Source organism: Lithobates pipiens, unplaced genomic scaffold, assembly GCF_037356315.1.
Source record: "Lithobates pipiens isolate NorthernLeopardFrog02 unplaced genomic scaffold, aLitPip1_a1.2 Scaffold_13, whole genome shotgun sequence".
NCBI lineage: Eukaryota > Metazoa > Chordata > Amphibia > Anura > Ranidae > Lithobates > Lithobates pipiens.
In genome coordinates this window covers 222,568,480-222,583,772 of record NW_027507718.1, presented here as the reverse complement: position 1 = coordinate 222,583,772, position 15,293 = coordinate 222,568,480, and the positions used below count along the sequence as shown (strand labels likewise).

Below are 15,293 nucleotides of genomic sequence, written 5' to 3'. Positions count from 1 at the left end.
TATTAGTAATGAAATGCCTTGGGTTTTTTCCTTCAAAAAACATGTTTTTACCCTCTAATCGTTTCACTTGCTTTTTCTTTGCAGGTTTGGTTTCTAAATTTTTTGTCATATTTTCCTTAACAGTCTGAGTAATACATTCACCCAAAAAAGCCAATCCTACGTTTGTTTCTGACAGATACCAAATGTGTCTCACAGCAGCTGTGAGAGCACATTTTTTGACGTCTGCATCTGGGTAAGTGCTCAAAAGCTGTAGCATATCTAAATCATTCTTTGGAGCCCATCGACTTACAATTGCCTCTTGCCAAAAGCAAACATATATGAGGTTGGGGGGCGTGTCCGGATGTAGCAGGAACAAGACCTGTTCCAGGGGAGCTCCGCAGATCCTGATACAATCCGCAACCATCCTGAGGCTTACAGCGCCGGGAGAGTCTCCAAACTCTCCCTACCTGACACCAGCCATCACCTGCATCGGCCCCGGCGGGAACTGTGGAGCTCGGCCGGCTAAACGAGGATTTACAGGGCCGCGACCGGCTTCATACTCAGTGGACCCACTGCCCTCTTGAGGCCTACTTCCCGTCCGACATCCTCGGGCTTGGGTGCCGCGCTCTGCGGGAGGAGAGGCAGCACAACGCAGCACATCCGTACCGGCCGCCCCTGGGAGAGTGCAGGACAGTGAGGGGGCCTGAAAGATTAATAGAGAGCCACAAGGCCACTCCTGGGAGCTTGCGGCCCGCTGCCATCTTGCGGCCTGACAATTCAACGCCATCCTTCTGTTCCCTGCACCTGGGGGGACTCCTGATTATCCCTAGAGGCCATCGGACGTCAGCAGCACCCGCCAAAGAAGAAATTCTGCCATACCGCCATCTTGAGGCCTACCTTGCCTCCATCATCCTCTGGCTCAGGCTCCGCTATCCGCAGGTGGTGAGACATCGAATCCCTGCGCATCCGCCGGCAGTCCCTGGAGGAAGGTTGGTCTGAGGGGGGCTTGGGGAAACGGAGAGGGATCCACTACAGGCGCCATCTTGCGGCCTACTCTTCCGGGCTCATCCTCCACCCTCATCCTTCACCCTCAGGTGCAGTGCTGCAGCATTGCTGTGTTGCCCTCCCAGTGCCTGTCCCTGTGCCCCAGAGACAACACATTCCCCCCCCCTGTGTTGCCATCCGTGCCCCAAACATACTGCTTTGCCCTCCTTGTGTCTCCCCCCCTATAGAGGCTGTGCTCTGCTGGAGGCCCTCACCCGGTGCAGGAAGCTCATCACCCTTATACCTTCTATCCTGCAAAAAGAACCCAGGCGCCTGCCTGCTCCCCCCCCAGCAAAGAGGCTTAGCTCCCGCTGTTGCCAGGACGCAGGCTCTCAGCCCACAGATTCCTCCAAGATCCTCCTTCATCTCAGGGTGAACCTCGGATGGGCCACCCTAAGACCCGCTGCTCCAAATCCGGTTCAAAAACTCCTCGTGCCCCCCCGCCGGCTGCTGCCTCGTCTACAAGGCAGTCCTCGGCTACAATGGCATCCGGTATGTGGGCAGCCGCGGATTTGGGGGAGGTGGGGGCTCCCACAGGAGCAGAGATCCTGGCAGCCATAACATCCTGTAAAGAAACCCTGACAGCATAGATCGACTTCTTGAGTGTAGATGTTGGTCTCATCCGCCGGGACATGGAGCACGCAATAGATACTGAAAACCGCCTCAGGCGAAACAATATCCGCATACTTGGACTCCCCGAAAGGGCTGAAGGCCCTAGACCAGCTTACTGAGCGGCTCTTGTCCACCTTGTTCAACCTGGGGCAGATGCCGCCCACCTTTGTAGTGGAGAGAGCCCACAGGGTCCCACCGCTCCCTCCGAGGCCTGGGGCACCTCTGCGCCCCTTCCTGCTACGGCTGTTAAATTACCGCGAGCGGGACCGCATCCTGGTGGCGACTCGTACCATGCCTGAAATCAAGTATGAGAATACCAGACTTCTCTTTTTCCCGGACTTCTCTCAAGAAGTACAGCAAAGATATAAATCCTTTACCGATGTGAGACGCTGGCTCAGAGAAAGAGCATCTTGTTTTGGCCTTCTGTATCCCAGCAGGCTATGAATTACTTATGGTGACAAAACTAGTTTTTTTGACTCTCCAGAGGCTGCGGCAGCGTGGCTGGATACCCGCTAACCATAAGCGGCCAAGGGGGAATAATGACCGATTGTAACCAGCAGGAAGTAGCCAAGTATTCCTCTTCTTCTTCAAAAGAATTGACTCTAGCTGACTCCCAGCATTTATTGCTCTCTGTCCCCAGCCCTTTCCTCCCCATTACATCCTACTTTGCCCATACTGATTGTTTTTGTCTTATGTTGCTGGCTAGACTGCAGTTTACTCCTGCCTAAGGAGCTCCACTGAATGCCGCTGAATTACCCCACTTTTAAAGCACCCCCTGTTTACCCCCTCCCCCATTTCCCCCTCCACTCTTGGATTCCCCCTCCCGAAACCGAGACTGGATCTCTTGGGAAGGACTGCATCCACCTTTGGCCCTGTGGCCCACCATCCAGGGGTCCCAGTGACCTAAGGATTCTATTTTTTTTTTCTCTAGTTATGGGACGAAACCCTGCATTGGTTTGTATGGCTCTCTAGCCTAATTTTTTGGTCACTGAACTTGGTTCTCATGATGTTTGGGTAGGGTTTTATATGTTCTGGGGGGAGAGGTTTTTTGCCTTAAAGTTATGCTTAAGTACTGTGCTGCTCGAATGCTTATGAGTATGTGTACCAAATTTGGGTTTGTTTACATCTACTGGTTGGTTAGGATCATCCTGCTTCTGTTCCCCCCTGGTGTTCCATGATGGCCCCCTCAGATGCTGAGTCGCTGACTATTATATCGTGGAACGTCAGGGGACTCAACTCCAAATACAAGCGTTCGCTGTTATTCCAATATTTAAAACTACATAATCCTCATATAGTCCTACTACAGGAAACACACTTAACTGGTAATAAGGTTCTGGCTCTGAAAAAACCCTAGGTGCAAAGGGTGCTGCATGCGACCTACTCCTCGTATTCTCGAGGGGTATCTATACTGATCAGTAAACGAGTGCCATGTGTGATCCATGAGATTCATCTAGATCCCCGGGGAAATTTGCTATGGTGGTGTTGAGCATCTATAATAAGAAGTATGTCATTGTTAACATCTATCTGCCTCCTCCGAGCCAGGTACATGTTTTGTGCACATTATATGAAAGGTTGGCTCTGCATTGTCCGGCGTGTGTCCTGTTCGAGGGAGATTTTAATGCCACATTGTCCCGTGACCTAGATAGACCCTCCCTACAATCTACTATCAATCCTGATCTTGGTACGTGGGCCCAGGCAACAGAATTCCAAGAGGTGTGGAGGTGGCTTCATCCCCAGGATAGAACATACTCCTGTTTCTCATTCATGTTTAAAACGTCCTCCCAAATTGATTTGGCCTTTGCTAATGCCACCCTCCTGGCTAACGTCCAGGAGGCCAGCTAAATTCCATCTGGCCTATCGGATCACCACCCCCTTAAATTAACTATTAGGACCACCAAGACAAGGAGTAAAGCCCTTTGGAGGTTACAACCCCATTGAATCAACAATGAGACAGTCCACGATAGAGTTTCTCCCTCCTTGCAAGACTACTGGGTGCGCAATGCAGGGTCAGCCTCCCTGCAGATGACATGGGATGCTTCCAAAGCCTACGGCAGGGGGCAGTATCTCTGCAGTGGCAGCTGTTATGGCAGAACTTGGGGACAAGGTGTCTGACCTGCAGCACAGAGTTGAGGAGGCTCTGAATCAATACTCGGCCTCTGCAACGGTCTCCAACTTCGAGCACCTTTCATCACTCAGGCAAGAACTGCATCTCCATGTTTCAGACACCACCAAGCTTGGTATACAAGATAGCAGACAGAAATACTTTGAACATGGAGATAAGAACAGCAAACTACTAGTGATGCTGGCACAGCAGGACAGGCCCTTAGCAGTTATACCAGAAATACTCACGGCAGAAGGAGTACTAGTTACCTCTCCGAGGGATATTTTGTCTGCTTTCACCAGGTTTTATGCCTCTCTATATGTCTCCTCACTCCTTAATGGATTTGACCCCACACCAATGACCTCTATGTTGGATACGCTGGCATTGGGGTGGCTCTCTGATACGGAGCGACAACTCCTTGTCTCGGAGATCACACCAGAAGAGGTCATGATGGCCATCGGGTCTTTCCCGGCAGGGAAGACCCCAGGGCCAGATGGACTACCCATAGAGTATTATAGAGCCCACGTAGAACTGCTTGCCCCCAGGTTGGCTCAGATGTATCGAGCCTGTCTCCAACAGGGCTCCCTGCTGGCCTCTATGAGGGAGGCCCATATTGTTCTCATTCCAAAGCCTAATAAGGACCCCCAGCAATGCGCCTCTTACAGGCCAATAGCACTCCTAAATTGTGACTTAAAAATACTAACCAAAATACTGGCTACTAGACTCAATAAAGTAATTAAATCTCTGATTGACTCTGATCAAACGGGCTTAATGCCAGGTAGGTCCACAGACATCAATATACGTAGACTGTTTTCTAACATTCATTCCCCCCATGCTAATCAAGGCACTAGGACCATTGCCACCCTTGATATGGAGAAGGCATTTGACACGGTGGAATGGGTGTATCTGTGGGAGGTGCTTAGAAGAATGGGTTTCCCACTGAAGTTTATTGCCTGGATACGAACACTATACACCGGTCCCCTAGCATGCATTAAACTGAATGGCTCCCTGTCTCCTTCATTCCCCCTGCAGAGGGGCACCAGGCAAGGATTCCCTCTCTTCCCGACTTTGTTCGCCCTGGCCATGGAACCTATTGCTGAGGCTCTCAGGAACTCGGCCAAGGTCCGTGTTCTTAGGGTGGGCTGGAGGAGAGAGTGGCTCTCTATGCGGATGATCTACTGCTTTTTTTAAATGATCCTGATGATTCTCTGTGGGGTGCACTCGGAATCATGGGCACCTTCTCCGCCTTCACCGGGTTGAAGGTGAATTGGCATAAGTCTCAGCTCTTTCTGGTGGACAAGGGGGCCAGGACCTCACCATCCTCTACCCCGTTTCAGTGGGTGGATAGGTTTACCTATTTAGGTATTATTATTTCAAGAGAGAGTGGGAACTTTGTCCGGCTCAATTTTGAACCTGTTCTGATGGGGATCAAGTCCAAATTGAGGGCGTGGGCAATCTTCCCCTTTCCCTAATTGGGCGCATCAACATTCTAAAAATGAAAGTCCTCCCCAAACTTACGTACATATTTAGGAACTCCCCACAATGGCTGACTAAAACCTTCTTTAATTCTCTTAAGCAACTTTTCCTCTCCTTCATCTGGGGATCTAAATCCCCTAGATTCAAATACACCACTCTCACCAGGCCTGTGGGTAGTGGGGGTTTGGCTCTTCCTGATTGTCACAAATATTTCTTGGCCACTCAGCTTGTAACCGCCCATTGGTGGTTGCAGCCCGACCTGACCAATTCCGCAAATGTAATGGAGGCTATAGTGGGGTCTCTGGAGGCCTTGAAGGGGTTGATATTCAGGGGGACAAAAACACCTCACTGCCTCACCCCTTCTATGCGCACCACTATGAGGGCGGTGAAGGTGGGAGAGGCACTGAGGGCATCCTTGCCGAACTCCTGGTCTCCTCCCTCCCCCCTGTGGCTGAATCCTGACCTATCACAGTTCATTACCATCCCGGATCCACAGGCCTGGACCAAATGCAAAATACTGACTCTCGAACATGTTATCACCAACGGAGAACTCACTCCCTTTCATGTACTGCGTACTAAATTTAATGTACCTACATGGGCCCATTTCCGATATCTTCAAATACGCACATGCTTATCGGTGTCAGTTTTTGGGTCAACCAGTCATACTGGAATATTCTGAGCTTGAATCTACCCTTCGGGTAAAAGACTCGGAGAAACCCATGTCTCAGATTTACGGGTCCCAGCTCGTTGCTGCCATCCCCGAGCTGTCCTCCCTCTGCAGGAAATGGGTGGGGGACATACCGGGGCTGGATGAAGATGACTGGAGGGAGGTTTGGGATTTTCTGTTCTCCCGTCTGGTCTCAGCCAGAGACAAATTGGTCCAATACAAAATTATACACAGAGCTCTCTACACACCCCACAGACTGCACCAGATGTCGCTGATACATTCCCCGGCATGCTGGCGCTGCTCCTATCAGCCAGGAGACTTCTTTCACATTTTCTGGGCTTGACCAGCAATTGCGTATTATTGGAAGGAAGTTCTCCAGGTGATAGCTAAGCTTAATAAGACTAGTATCCCTTATGATCCTAAATATTGTCTGCTGGGGCTAGTGGAGCAAATGTCAATCCTCAGAGCTAGGAAAATACTCATATCCCTGTTACTGTAGTATGCATGCAAGGCCATCTCCATGAACTGGAAACAATCGTCTCCCCCCTCTATCAAGTTCTGGAAAAACCTGGTGAACACTAGTTTGCCCCTCTATAAAGCCACCTACTCGGGCAGGGGTTGCCCACAAAAATTTGAAAAGGTGTGGACCTGCTGGTTAGATGATAACACTACGGCAACTGATGTAGTAAATAACCCCTAGTTTAACATTATGGTTATAGTATGATAGTAGATTGACCCAAATACTCTTATGTCACATTATCCTGTCATTATAACACTGAGTACAGAATCTCCTGAGCTAACCTTTTCCCACATTGGGGTATAGATAGGTAAGGTTATGTTTGTGTTGGCCTGCCCTGTTGCGGTCTGTTGCTGCCTCAGAGTCAGACTGTTTATTATATGATGTGTCCTGCTGTGGCATGTTGCCGCATCAGAAGATTTACCCTTGTGTGGGTAATATTTGGCCCCTGCGTGGGCAAGTTTGTATGCCAATGAAAAACTCAATAAAAAAGATTTTATAAAAAAAAAAAACATATATGAGGCTGACAAAATGTGCAACTAGTTTCATTCCTTCCAATTGTCGTTGAGGAGTATTCAACTGTTTAGTGAAGAGGACAATTTTAAGTGTATATATTGCCTTTGCCATCCACCTTGCTTGATGCAGTGCCCCTGGGAACCTGAAACTGAAGTAGTTTTTTGGACCAACCTCCTAGGTACAGGAGTGAGAGTTGTAATAACTTTGTAGTCTTCTCTTGGATGACTTCTGTCTTTTAGGACATTTTGGATGCAGTAAACCATTTTCACTCATTGTTCTTATGGAGCACCACTGGTGCAGAGGACAAATCTGCAGAAGAGGCCATAGAGGAAGAAGAAGAGGAGGGGGTGGAGGCGAGAGCTGTGGCAAAATCACCACTAGCATTTTGGAGGCAGAACAAGCTCCAACAACACAACCCTGTCCTGCATCCTTCCCAGCTGCCAGCAGAGTTACCCAGTGCGCCGTGAAGGCAAGGTAACGTCCCTGCCCATGCCTGCTGGATCATGAGTCAGTGATAATATGAACCTTACTTTTGACCGCCCTGTCCAACGAGGCCAAAACATTGCCTTCCATATGCCAGTAGAGAGCTGGAATGGCCTTCTGTGAAAAGAATGTATGTAACCTGTGTGTATCTGGCTCTGATACTAGCCAGTGCCTCACCAGACACTGAGCCCCGAATGTCCCGATCCTAGGCTCACAGGCACCTGGGTGCAGAAATATTCCTGGCACCCCCACGTGGGCATGGTCATCTTACTACTAACTCCACCCCTTTACAAATGTTTCTATGGCAATGGCTCAAACACAGAGATGCTCCCCTAAGGAGTCTTCATTACCCTGGGATCCTCACATGATCTCTTAAAAATAAACAAAATACAGGAAGAGAAGCAGAGTACTTTTGGGACCTGGAGGGGGGCCTCTCTGATGAACACAGAGAGGGCTTCTGTTATGTCGCGTACACACGATCGGAATTCCGGCCAGAAAAAGACAGATGAGAGATTTTCATTGGAAAATGTGACCATGTGTATGCTCCATCAGAATTTAGCTGTCCGAATTTCCGCCAGCCAAAAATTGATAGCATGTTCTCAATTTTCCCGACGGAAAAACTTTCTATCAGAAATTCGAATTGTGTGTATGCAATTCCGACACGCCAAAAGTCACGCATGCTCAGATTCAACTACGAGACAGAAGCTATTGGCTACTGGCTATTGAACGTCCTTTTTCTAGTCCCGTCGTACGTGTTGTACGTCCCCACGTTATAAGCGATCGGAATTTGGTGTGACCGTGTGTAGGCAAGACAGCTTGAACCGAATTCCGTCGGGAAAACCATCAGAGCTTTTTCCAACGAGAATTCCGATCGTGTGTATGTGGCATCAGAGAGTCTGTTAGAAAGAGCCCCCAGACATACTGCATACATGATACAGGAGACAGTCAGAGACTGCAGACATAGTACAGGAGATGGTCAGAGACTGCAGGCATGATACAAGAAATAGTCGGAGACTGCGGAAATGATACAAGAGATTAATGCATCAAATGCAGCCTCATCACTGCCCATCGATTGCAGCCTACAAGTGCCCATCAAATCAAACGTACCAGTGCCCAAAATCGCATCCTCACTGTACCCATAATCACAGCCTCACTGTCCATGAATGCAGCCTCACTGTGCCCATCAATGCAACCTCACTGTGCCCATCCACGCACCCTCACTGTGTCAATAATTGCAGCCTCCCTGTGCCCATCTACGCACCCTCACTGTGCTCATAATCACAGCCTCACTGTGCCCATCAATGCAGCCTCACTGTGCCCATCAATGCAGCCTCACTGTACCCATGAATGTAGTCTCACTGTTCCCATCAATGCAGCCTCACTGTACCCATGAATGTAGTCTCACTGTTTTCATCAATGCGGTCTCACTGTGCCCAAAATCACAGCCTCACTGTACCCATCAATGCAGCCACACTATACCCATGAATGCAGTCTCACTTTGCCCATAATCGCAACCTCACTGTGCTCATCAATGTGGCCTCACTGTACCCATGAATGCAGTCTCACTGTGCCCATAATTCACAGCCTCACTGTGCCCACAATTCGCAGCCTCACTGTGCCCATCAATGTAGCCTCACTGTGCTCATAAATGCAGACCATAGCCTGCCCTGGATCCCGCTGTGTGTCATGGAGCTGGGTCTGTGTGTGTTGTCGGTGGCCCTGTAACAAGGTCCGGCGCCCCTAGACCAGCTTGTGTGATAGATGGAACACTATGGGGAGGCGGGACCTTGTTACAGTGCAACAACACACACATACCCAGCTCTGTGAGCTGTGACACACTGCGCTTCTGTTAAGTGTGGGAAACACGAGGAGGAGGTGGGAGCCTGGAGGGGAGTGCTACAGCCTGCACCCACAAATCAAAGCGGCCCCAGGGCAGGTGGCCTACTGGGAAATTTTCCGGTAGGCCAGTCCAGCCCTGGAAGGAGGGAGGTGAGAACTCTGTCACTTCAGTGCCCCCGCCTCTATGGCGCCTGGGTGAGATGCACCCAGCGCACCAGCCCAGGATTGGCCCTCTGCCTTCTCCCCAATCCACACCTCTTCCTCTGTTTTCAGCACCCCCTTTCCCCCCCATCCACACACCTCTCCCTCTGTTCCCAGAAGCCCCCCTCCCCCAATCCATACACCTCTCCCTCTGTTCTTAATAGCCCCCCCATCCACACACCTCTCCCTCTGTTGCCCACAGCCGCCCCATCCACACCTCTCCCTCTGTTCCCAGCAGCCCCCACCCACACACCTCTCCCTCTGTTCCCAACAGCCCCCCCAACCACAAACATCTCCCTCTGTTCCCAGCAGCCCCATATCCACACACCTCTCCCTCTATTCCCAGTAGCTCCCCATCCACACCCCTCTCCCTCCTGTTCCCAGCAACCCACCCCCCCCCCAATACACACATCTGTCCTTCTGTTCTCAGCACCCATCCCCCTTCAGCTCCTTTGGGGGTAGAGCTACAAAACAAACTACACTGTATAACAATTTGTGTTAAAAATAGAGGTTTAATATGGCCCTCCTGGTTTTGGTAGAGGGGTCCTTGGACCCAAATACATGGTCGAACAGATGCCTGGACCTGGCCCTGGGAGGTGTTGTTGTATAGTTTTCATTAATATTGAGGTTTTATGATGCCCTAGGTTTTAAGGGCTTTTAAGTTTCCTACTTGGAAAGGCACTGTTTTCCTTCCAATCAGAGTCCTTCACTTCATGGAATTGAAGTCTGGGTCGGCCCACAATAACTACCTGGACCTTTAATCAAACTATTGAACAGTTCAACTTTGTTCCTTTTGCCTTATGTATACCCATACTGTTGTGTTTTTTTCCTTAGCAATGTATTGTTTTTGCAATATGTTGTATTTCTTTTATATTTTGAAAGAAAAGCTTAATAAAAACGATTGAAACAGAAAAAAAATAGAGGTTTAGGTTGCACAACTTTGGCAAATATATGTGAAAACCACACTGCTTTATCAAGGCCCCTTTGTATAGTTTTGTACTAAATGTAACCTTTGAGAGTCTCCTTGATGGAGCATACAGTATTTAGCAATGGATAAATTAAGGACAGGCTTGTCGGAAGGCAGCCCATTCCACCTTACCCTACTTACCTTATCCACCACTTCAAGCAGCTCCAGATTTGTCCTCTTCTCCGAAAAGTCCTGGCTTGTCAGAGGTCCCTCAGTGTCATCACGTACAATGCTGGACTTTTTAGGCATAGATATAAATATAAAGAAAAAAGAGGGGGGGGGGGGAGTAAATAATTTAAAACAATTTTTATTTTTCTAAAAAGAGAAAAAAACACACCAAATCTCAATATTTCTTATCCTGTCTAGTAGTGTTAGAGGTATGTTAGAGGTATATCATATTCTGTATATATTCCTGTACATATCCAACATAGGAACATTAAGGAAAGATTAACACTTAATACAGAAAATAGTTTGTATAGACAGGATAGCTCAAAGATATTTAGATGCTCTACATGTTTTGCGTTCATCATAACGCTTCATCAGGAGCTTAACATTTCTATTCCTTTGGATAGCCCAAAAGAAAAAAGAAAGGATGTCTCTACAGAGGTAGAGTGGTGTATGGTATTGTAGTCAGACTATTGTATATAGAGGAGCTCACAAATGAGCAAGACATATATATATATATAAAGCAAAAGAAGAAGGTGGTGTAAGCCGTAATCTTCTATTGATCCAGTCAGAGATTCCAAAATTTCTTTCCACTAAATCTAATCCAGAATTTAGGGTATCATTGAGGGAGAGGGGGAACAACAAGACCCCTCAGTAACCTTCTTGCCTCGACAACCGGGCTGCTGTCCAGGTTAATTGCTATTCTGTCTATACAAACTATTTTCTGTATTAAGTGTTAATTTTTCCTTAACCACTTTCAGATCGGACCAATTTGCTGGTCAAAGACCAGACCACTTTTTGCGATTCGGCACTGCGTCGCTTTAACTGACAATTGCGCGGTCGTGCGACGTGGCTCCCAAACAAAATTGACTTCCTTTTTTTCCCACAAATAGAGCTTTCTTTTGGTGGTATTTGATCACCCCTGTGGTTTTTATTTTTTGCGCTATAAACAAAAATAGAGCGACAATTTTGAAAAAAACGCATTATTTTTTACTTTTTGTTATAATAAATATCCCCCAAAAATATATAATAATATTTATATAATTATAATAATAATTAGCGATTATTGATTGGTTTGCGCAAAAGTTATAGCGTTTACAAAATAGGGATAGTTTTATAGCATTTTTATTAATAATTTTTTATTTTTATTTTTTACTAGTAATGGCGGCGATCAGCGATTTTTATTGTGACTGCGACATTGTGGGGGACCCATCGGACATTTTTGACACATTTTTGGGACCATTGTCATTTATACAGTAATCACTGCTATATAAATGCAGTGATTCCTGTGTAAATGACACTGGCAGTGAATGGGTTAACCAGTGGGTGGCAGTGTAGGGGTTAAGTGTTCCTAGGGGTGTGTTACTAACTGTGGGGGGGTTGGGCTTTCATTTAGTGAACACTGATCTCTGCTCCAATCACATGGAGCAGAGATCAGCGTCACTAGTTGCTAGGCAGAATGGAGAAATGTTGTTTACAATGGCACTTCTCCATTCGGCCGCTCCGTGAGACGATCGCGGGGATGCCCGCGGCAATCGAGTCCGCGGGTCCTGCGACCGGACTCACGGGGGTCCCGACCAGCGCGGGAGCGCGCCGCCGGCGGCGCGCTCCCAATGGCAGGGCGGCAAATTTAAAGGGACGTACGTGTACTCCCATTTGCCTGCCCGTGCCATTCTGTCGACGTACATCGTCGTGCGCTGGTCGGCAACTGGTTAATGTTCCTATGTTGGATATGTACAGGAATACATACAGAATATGATATACCTCTAACATACTAGACAGGATAAGAAATATTGAGATTTGGTGTGTTTTTTTCTCTTTTTAGAAAAATAAAAATTGTTTTAAATTATTTACTCTCCCCCCCCCCCCTCTTTTTTCTTTATATTTATATCTATGCTTAAAAAGTCCAGTATGGTCAACAATTTTTGTTGAGGTTTTTGTGTTTTTCTTTTATTTTAAAAAAAAAAGTCTATTATCGGGATGTGGCATGTGGATTTTTCTGTAGTGTATCCCCAGGACCACTCTGTGGCAGATACACACCAAATTTAATTTAATGCTGGGCTATCAGTCTTGCATTTTAAGTGGTGGCAGAGTGTGCAATTATGGCCAAGAGCGCCTTAGCGAGGGATCAGTCTCACCACTGGAGGGACCCTGCTGGAGCACAGGGTAGTTAAAGCACTTCTTCCTATTCCAACACTTTTCAACATACTGATTATTTAAAATTCTACCCTTGCAGAGGGTGGATTATTTTTCTAATTTATGGATTTGGGCTTTATTTTATCTATAGACATTATAACCATCTACATCACACTGTATATTACAGATTATGTAACATTGAATGACCGTTACTGAGAAGATTTGCATGAATGTTTGATCACATAGCAACAAACTAAACAGACTGCAGTGGGAACTGACGTTTTACAACCAGCATAAATTATTATGGAGAAATTATTTTGTTTCATTTTAACAAGTGGCATTTTATTGTTCTGAACAATTACACTAAATCTGAAGGGTAAGAATTACAGAAGAGCTGAGGTATGTTCCATCTTGCAGTGTCATAGGAAAAGACTGCAGTTGGTGCCTGTAACGAAAGATCCCAAGCCAAACAAATTCCACACAAAGGTATTCCTTACATGGAAATTTGGCAACACACAAAGATCTTTTTTTTTCTTTCTGGAGAATGGACTGGCAGGGTGATGTAATCAGTCTAGGAAATTTGTGAGACTTTATTATAGAAAGCCACCAGTATAGAATAAAGTAAGCAGTCCTTGTGGAAAAAAAATTAAAGGCAGTAATATACAGTGTGTATATATACTGTATATACAATGCCTTGCAAAAGTATTCACCCCCCTTGGCATTTTTCATGTTTTGTTGCCTCACAACCTTGAATTAACATGGATTGTTTGAGGATTTGCATCAATTAATTTACAGAATATGCCCACAACTTTGAAGATTATTTTTTTTATTGTGAAGCAAACAAAAAATAAGCCAAAATAACAGAAAAAGTCAATGTGCATAACTATTCATCCCCCTAAAGTCAATATTTGCAGAGCCACCTTTTGCAGCTATCACAGCTCCAGGTTGCTTTGGATAAATCTCTGTAAGCTGGCCACACCTTACCACTGGAATTTTTGCCCATTCCTCCTTGCAAAACTGCTCCAGCTCCTTCAAGTTGGATGGTTTGCGCTTGTGAACAGCAATCTTTAAGTCTGACCACAGATTTTCTATTGGATTGAGGTCTGGGATTTTACTAGGCCATTCTAATGCCCTGTACACACAACCGGTTTTCCTGTTAGAATAAACTCTGAAGGTTTTTCAGACGGAGTTCTGACGGAATTCCGCTGAAACTGTCTTGCGTACACAGGGTCACACCAAAGTCTGACTGCCAAGAACGCAGTGACGTACAACAGGTATGACGGGACTAGAAAAAGGAAGTTCAATACCCAGTGCTCCACCCTTTGGGCTCCTTCTGCTAATCTCGTGTTAGTAGAAGTTTGGTTAGAGACGATTTGCACTTTTCAGACTCCAGCTTTTTCAGATTGTTTTACTGCTGTTCAGTTTGTGCTTGTGGGTTTGTATCTGGTTTTCAGTGCATGCAGTCAGTTCGTATCTGGTTTTCAGTGCATTCTTTGTAGCACATTGCTGATTTCCAGCTCGCTCTTCACAGACCTTGCTGTTCTTCAGTGCGTTCTCTTAAGTTCGTTCTGACCAGCTGACCGTTTTAAAACCATGTTGCGGGTACGTACTCATTGTAGAGTTTGTACTGTTGTGGGGGCTTGGTGTTGGGGTTTATACTTTGACCCAAGTCCAGTCCATGAACAGGGGGAGGAGGAGTTTATGGACCAAGAATTGGTTACTTCAGCGTGACCAATTCTCGCATATGCCTTTGCTTCGTGAAATCCAGGAGAATAATTCTGATGATTTCAGAAACTTTTTCAGGATGACAGACCCCGTTTTTCACCATCTGTTGGCTTTGCTCACCCCTTATATTACGAAGCAGGACACCTGCATGCGGCAAGCCATCACTCCGGAGCAGAGGCTTGTCACCACCTTGCAGTACTTGCCGACTGGGAGAAGTCTACAGGGCCTCAAGTTCTCTACAGGCATCTCCCCCCAGGCTCTGGGGATCATTATTCCAGAGACCTGTTCTGCCATCATTCAGGTCCTGCAGAAGGACTATATTAGGGTAAGTTTATCCTTTAACATCACATTATATGTATTTAATGTTTGCTAATGTATTGTATTTCTTTCATCATTCCCTAATTACCATGATTGTAATATGCTGTGAATGTCCCCTTTATTCTCATGCATGCTGTAAGCTTTTAATGCTCCTTTTTTGGTCTTCATGCATATTTGCCTTCACTAACCTCCCCAGCATGCTATCCTGGGCCCATATACACCTATAGCCTAGTCACTTAACAATGTATTTTGTCAGCTCCATTGTAGTGCTTTACCCAAACACCCCCCTAAAATTTGTACAAATGTTATGTGTGTCCTTAAATTCATTTATAACCCCCCTAAAATGTCTACAAATGTTATGTGTGTCCTTAAATTCAGACAGAGTGGTGGAGGCTTTATTTTTGGGCTCCCAAAGTCACCTCAAACCCTCCCCCCCCTAAAATTTTTACAATGGGCCATCAAGGGGGGGGGGGGGGGGATATGATAAGTGGATCTTAGATTTAGATATAATAAGTGGATCTTAGCTCAGCACCTGATGAGGCCATTA

General features: G+C 46.7%; 1 protein-coding gene across 1 annotated transcript in view; it reads right to left on the bottom strand.

The window, feature by feature from the left end:
- The window catches only part of LOC143975874 (uncharacterized), a 215,635-nt gene extending 204,984 nt beyond the window's left edge, over window positions 1–10,651 (bottom strand). The window contains exon 1 of the mRNA XM_077478427.1: window positions 10,544–10,651. Coding sequence (XP_077334553.1) covers window positions 10,544–10,651 — 108 coding nt within the window. The remainder of the gene's footprint in view (window positions 1–10,543) is intronic.
- Window positions 10,652–15,293: the final 4,642 nt, after the last annotated feature.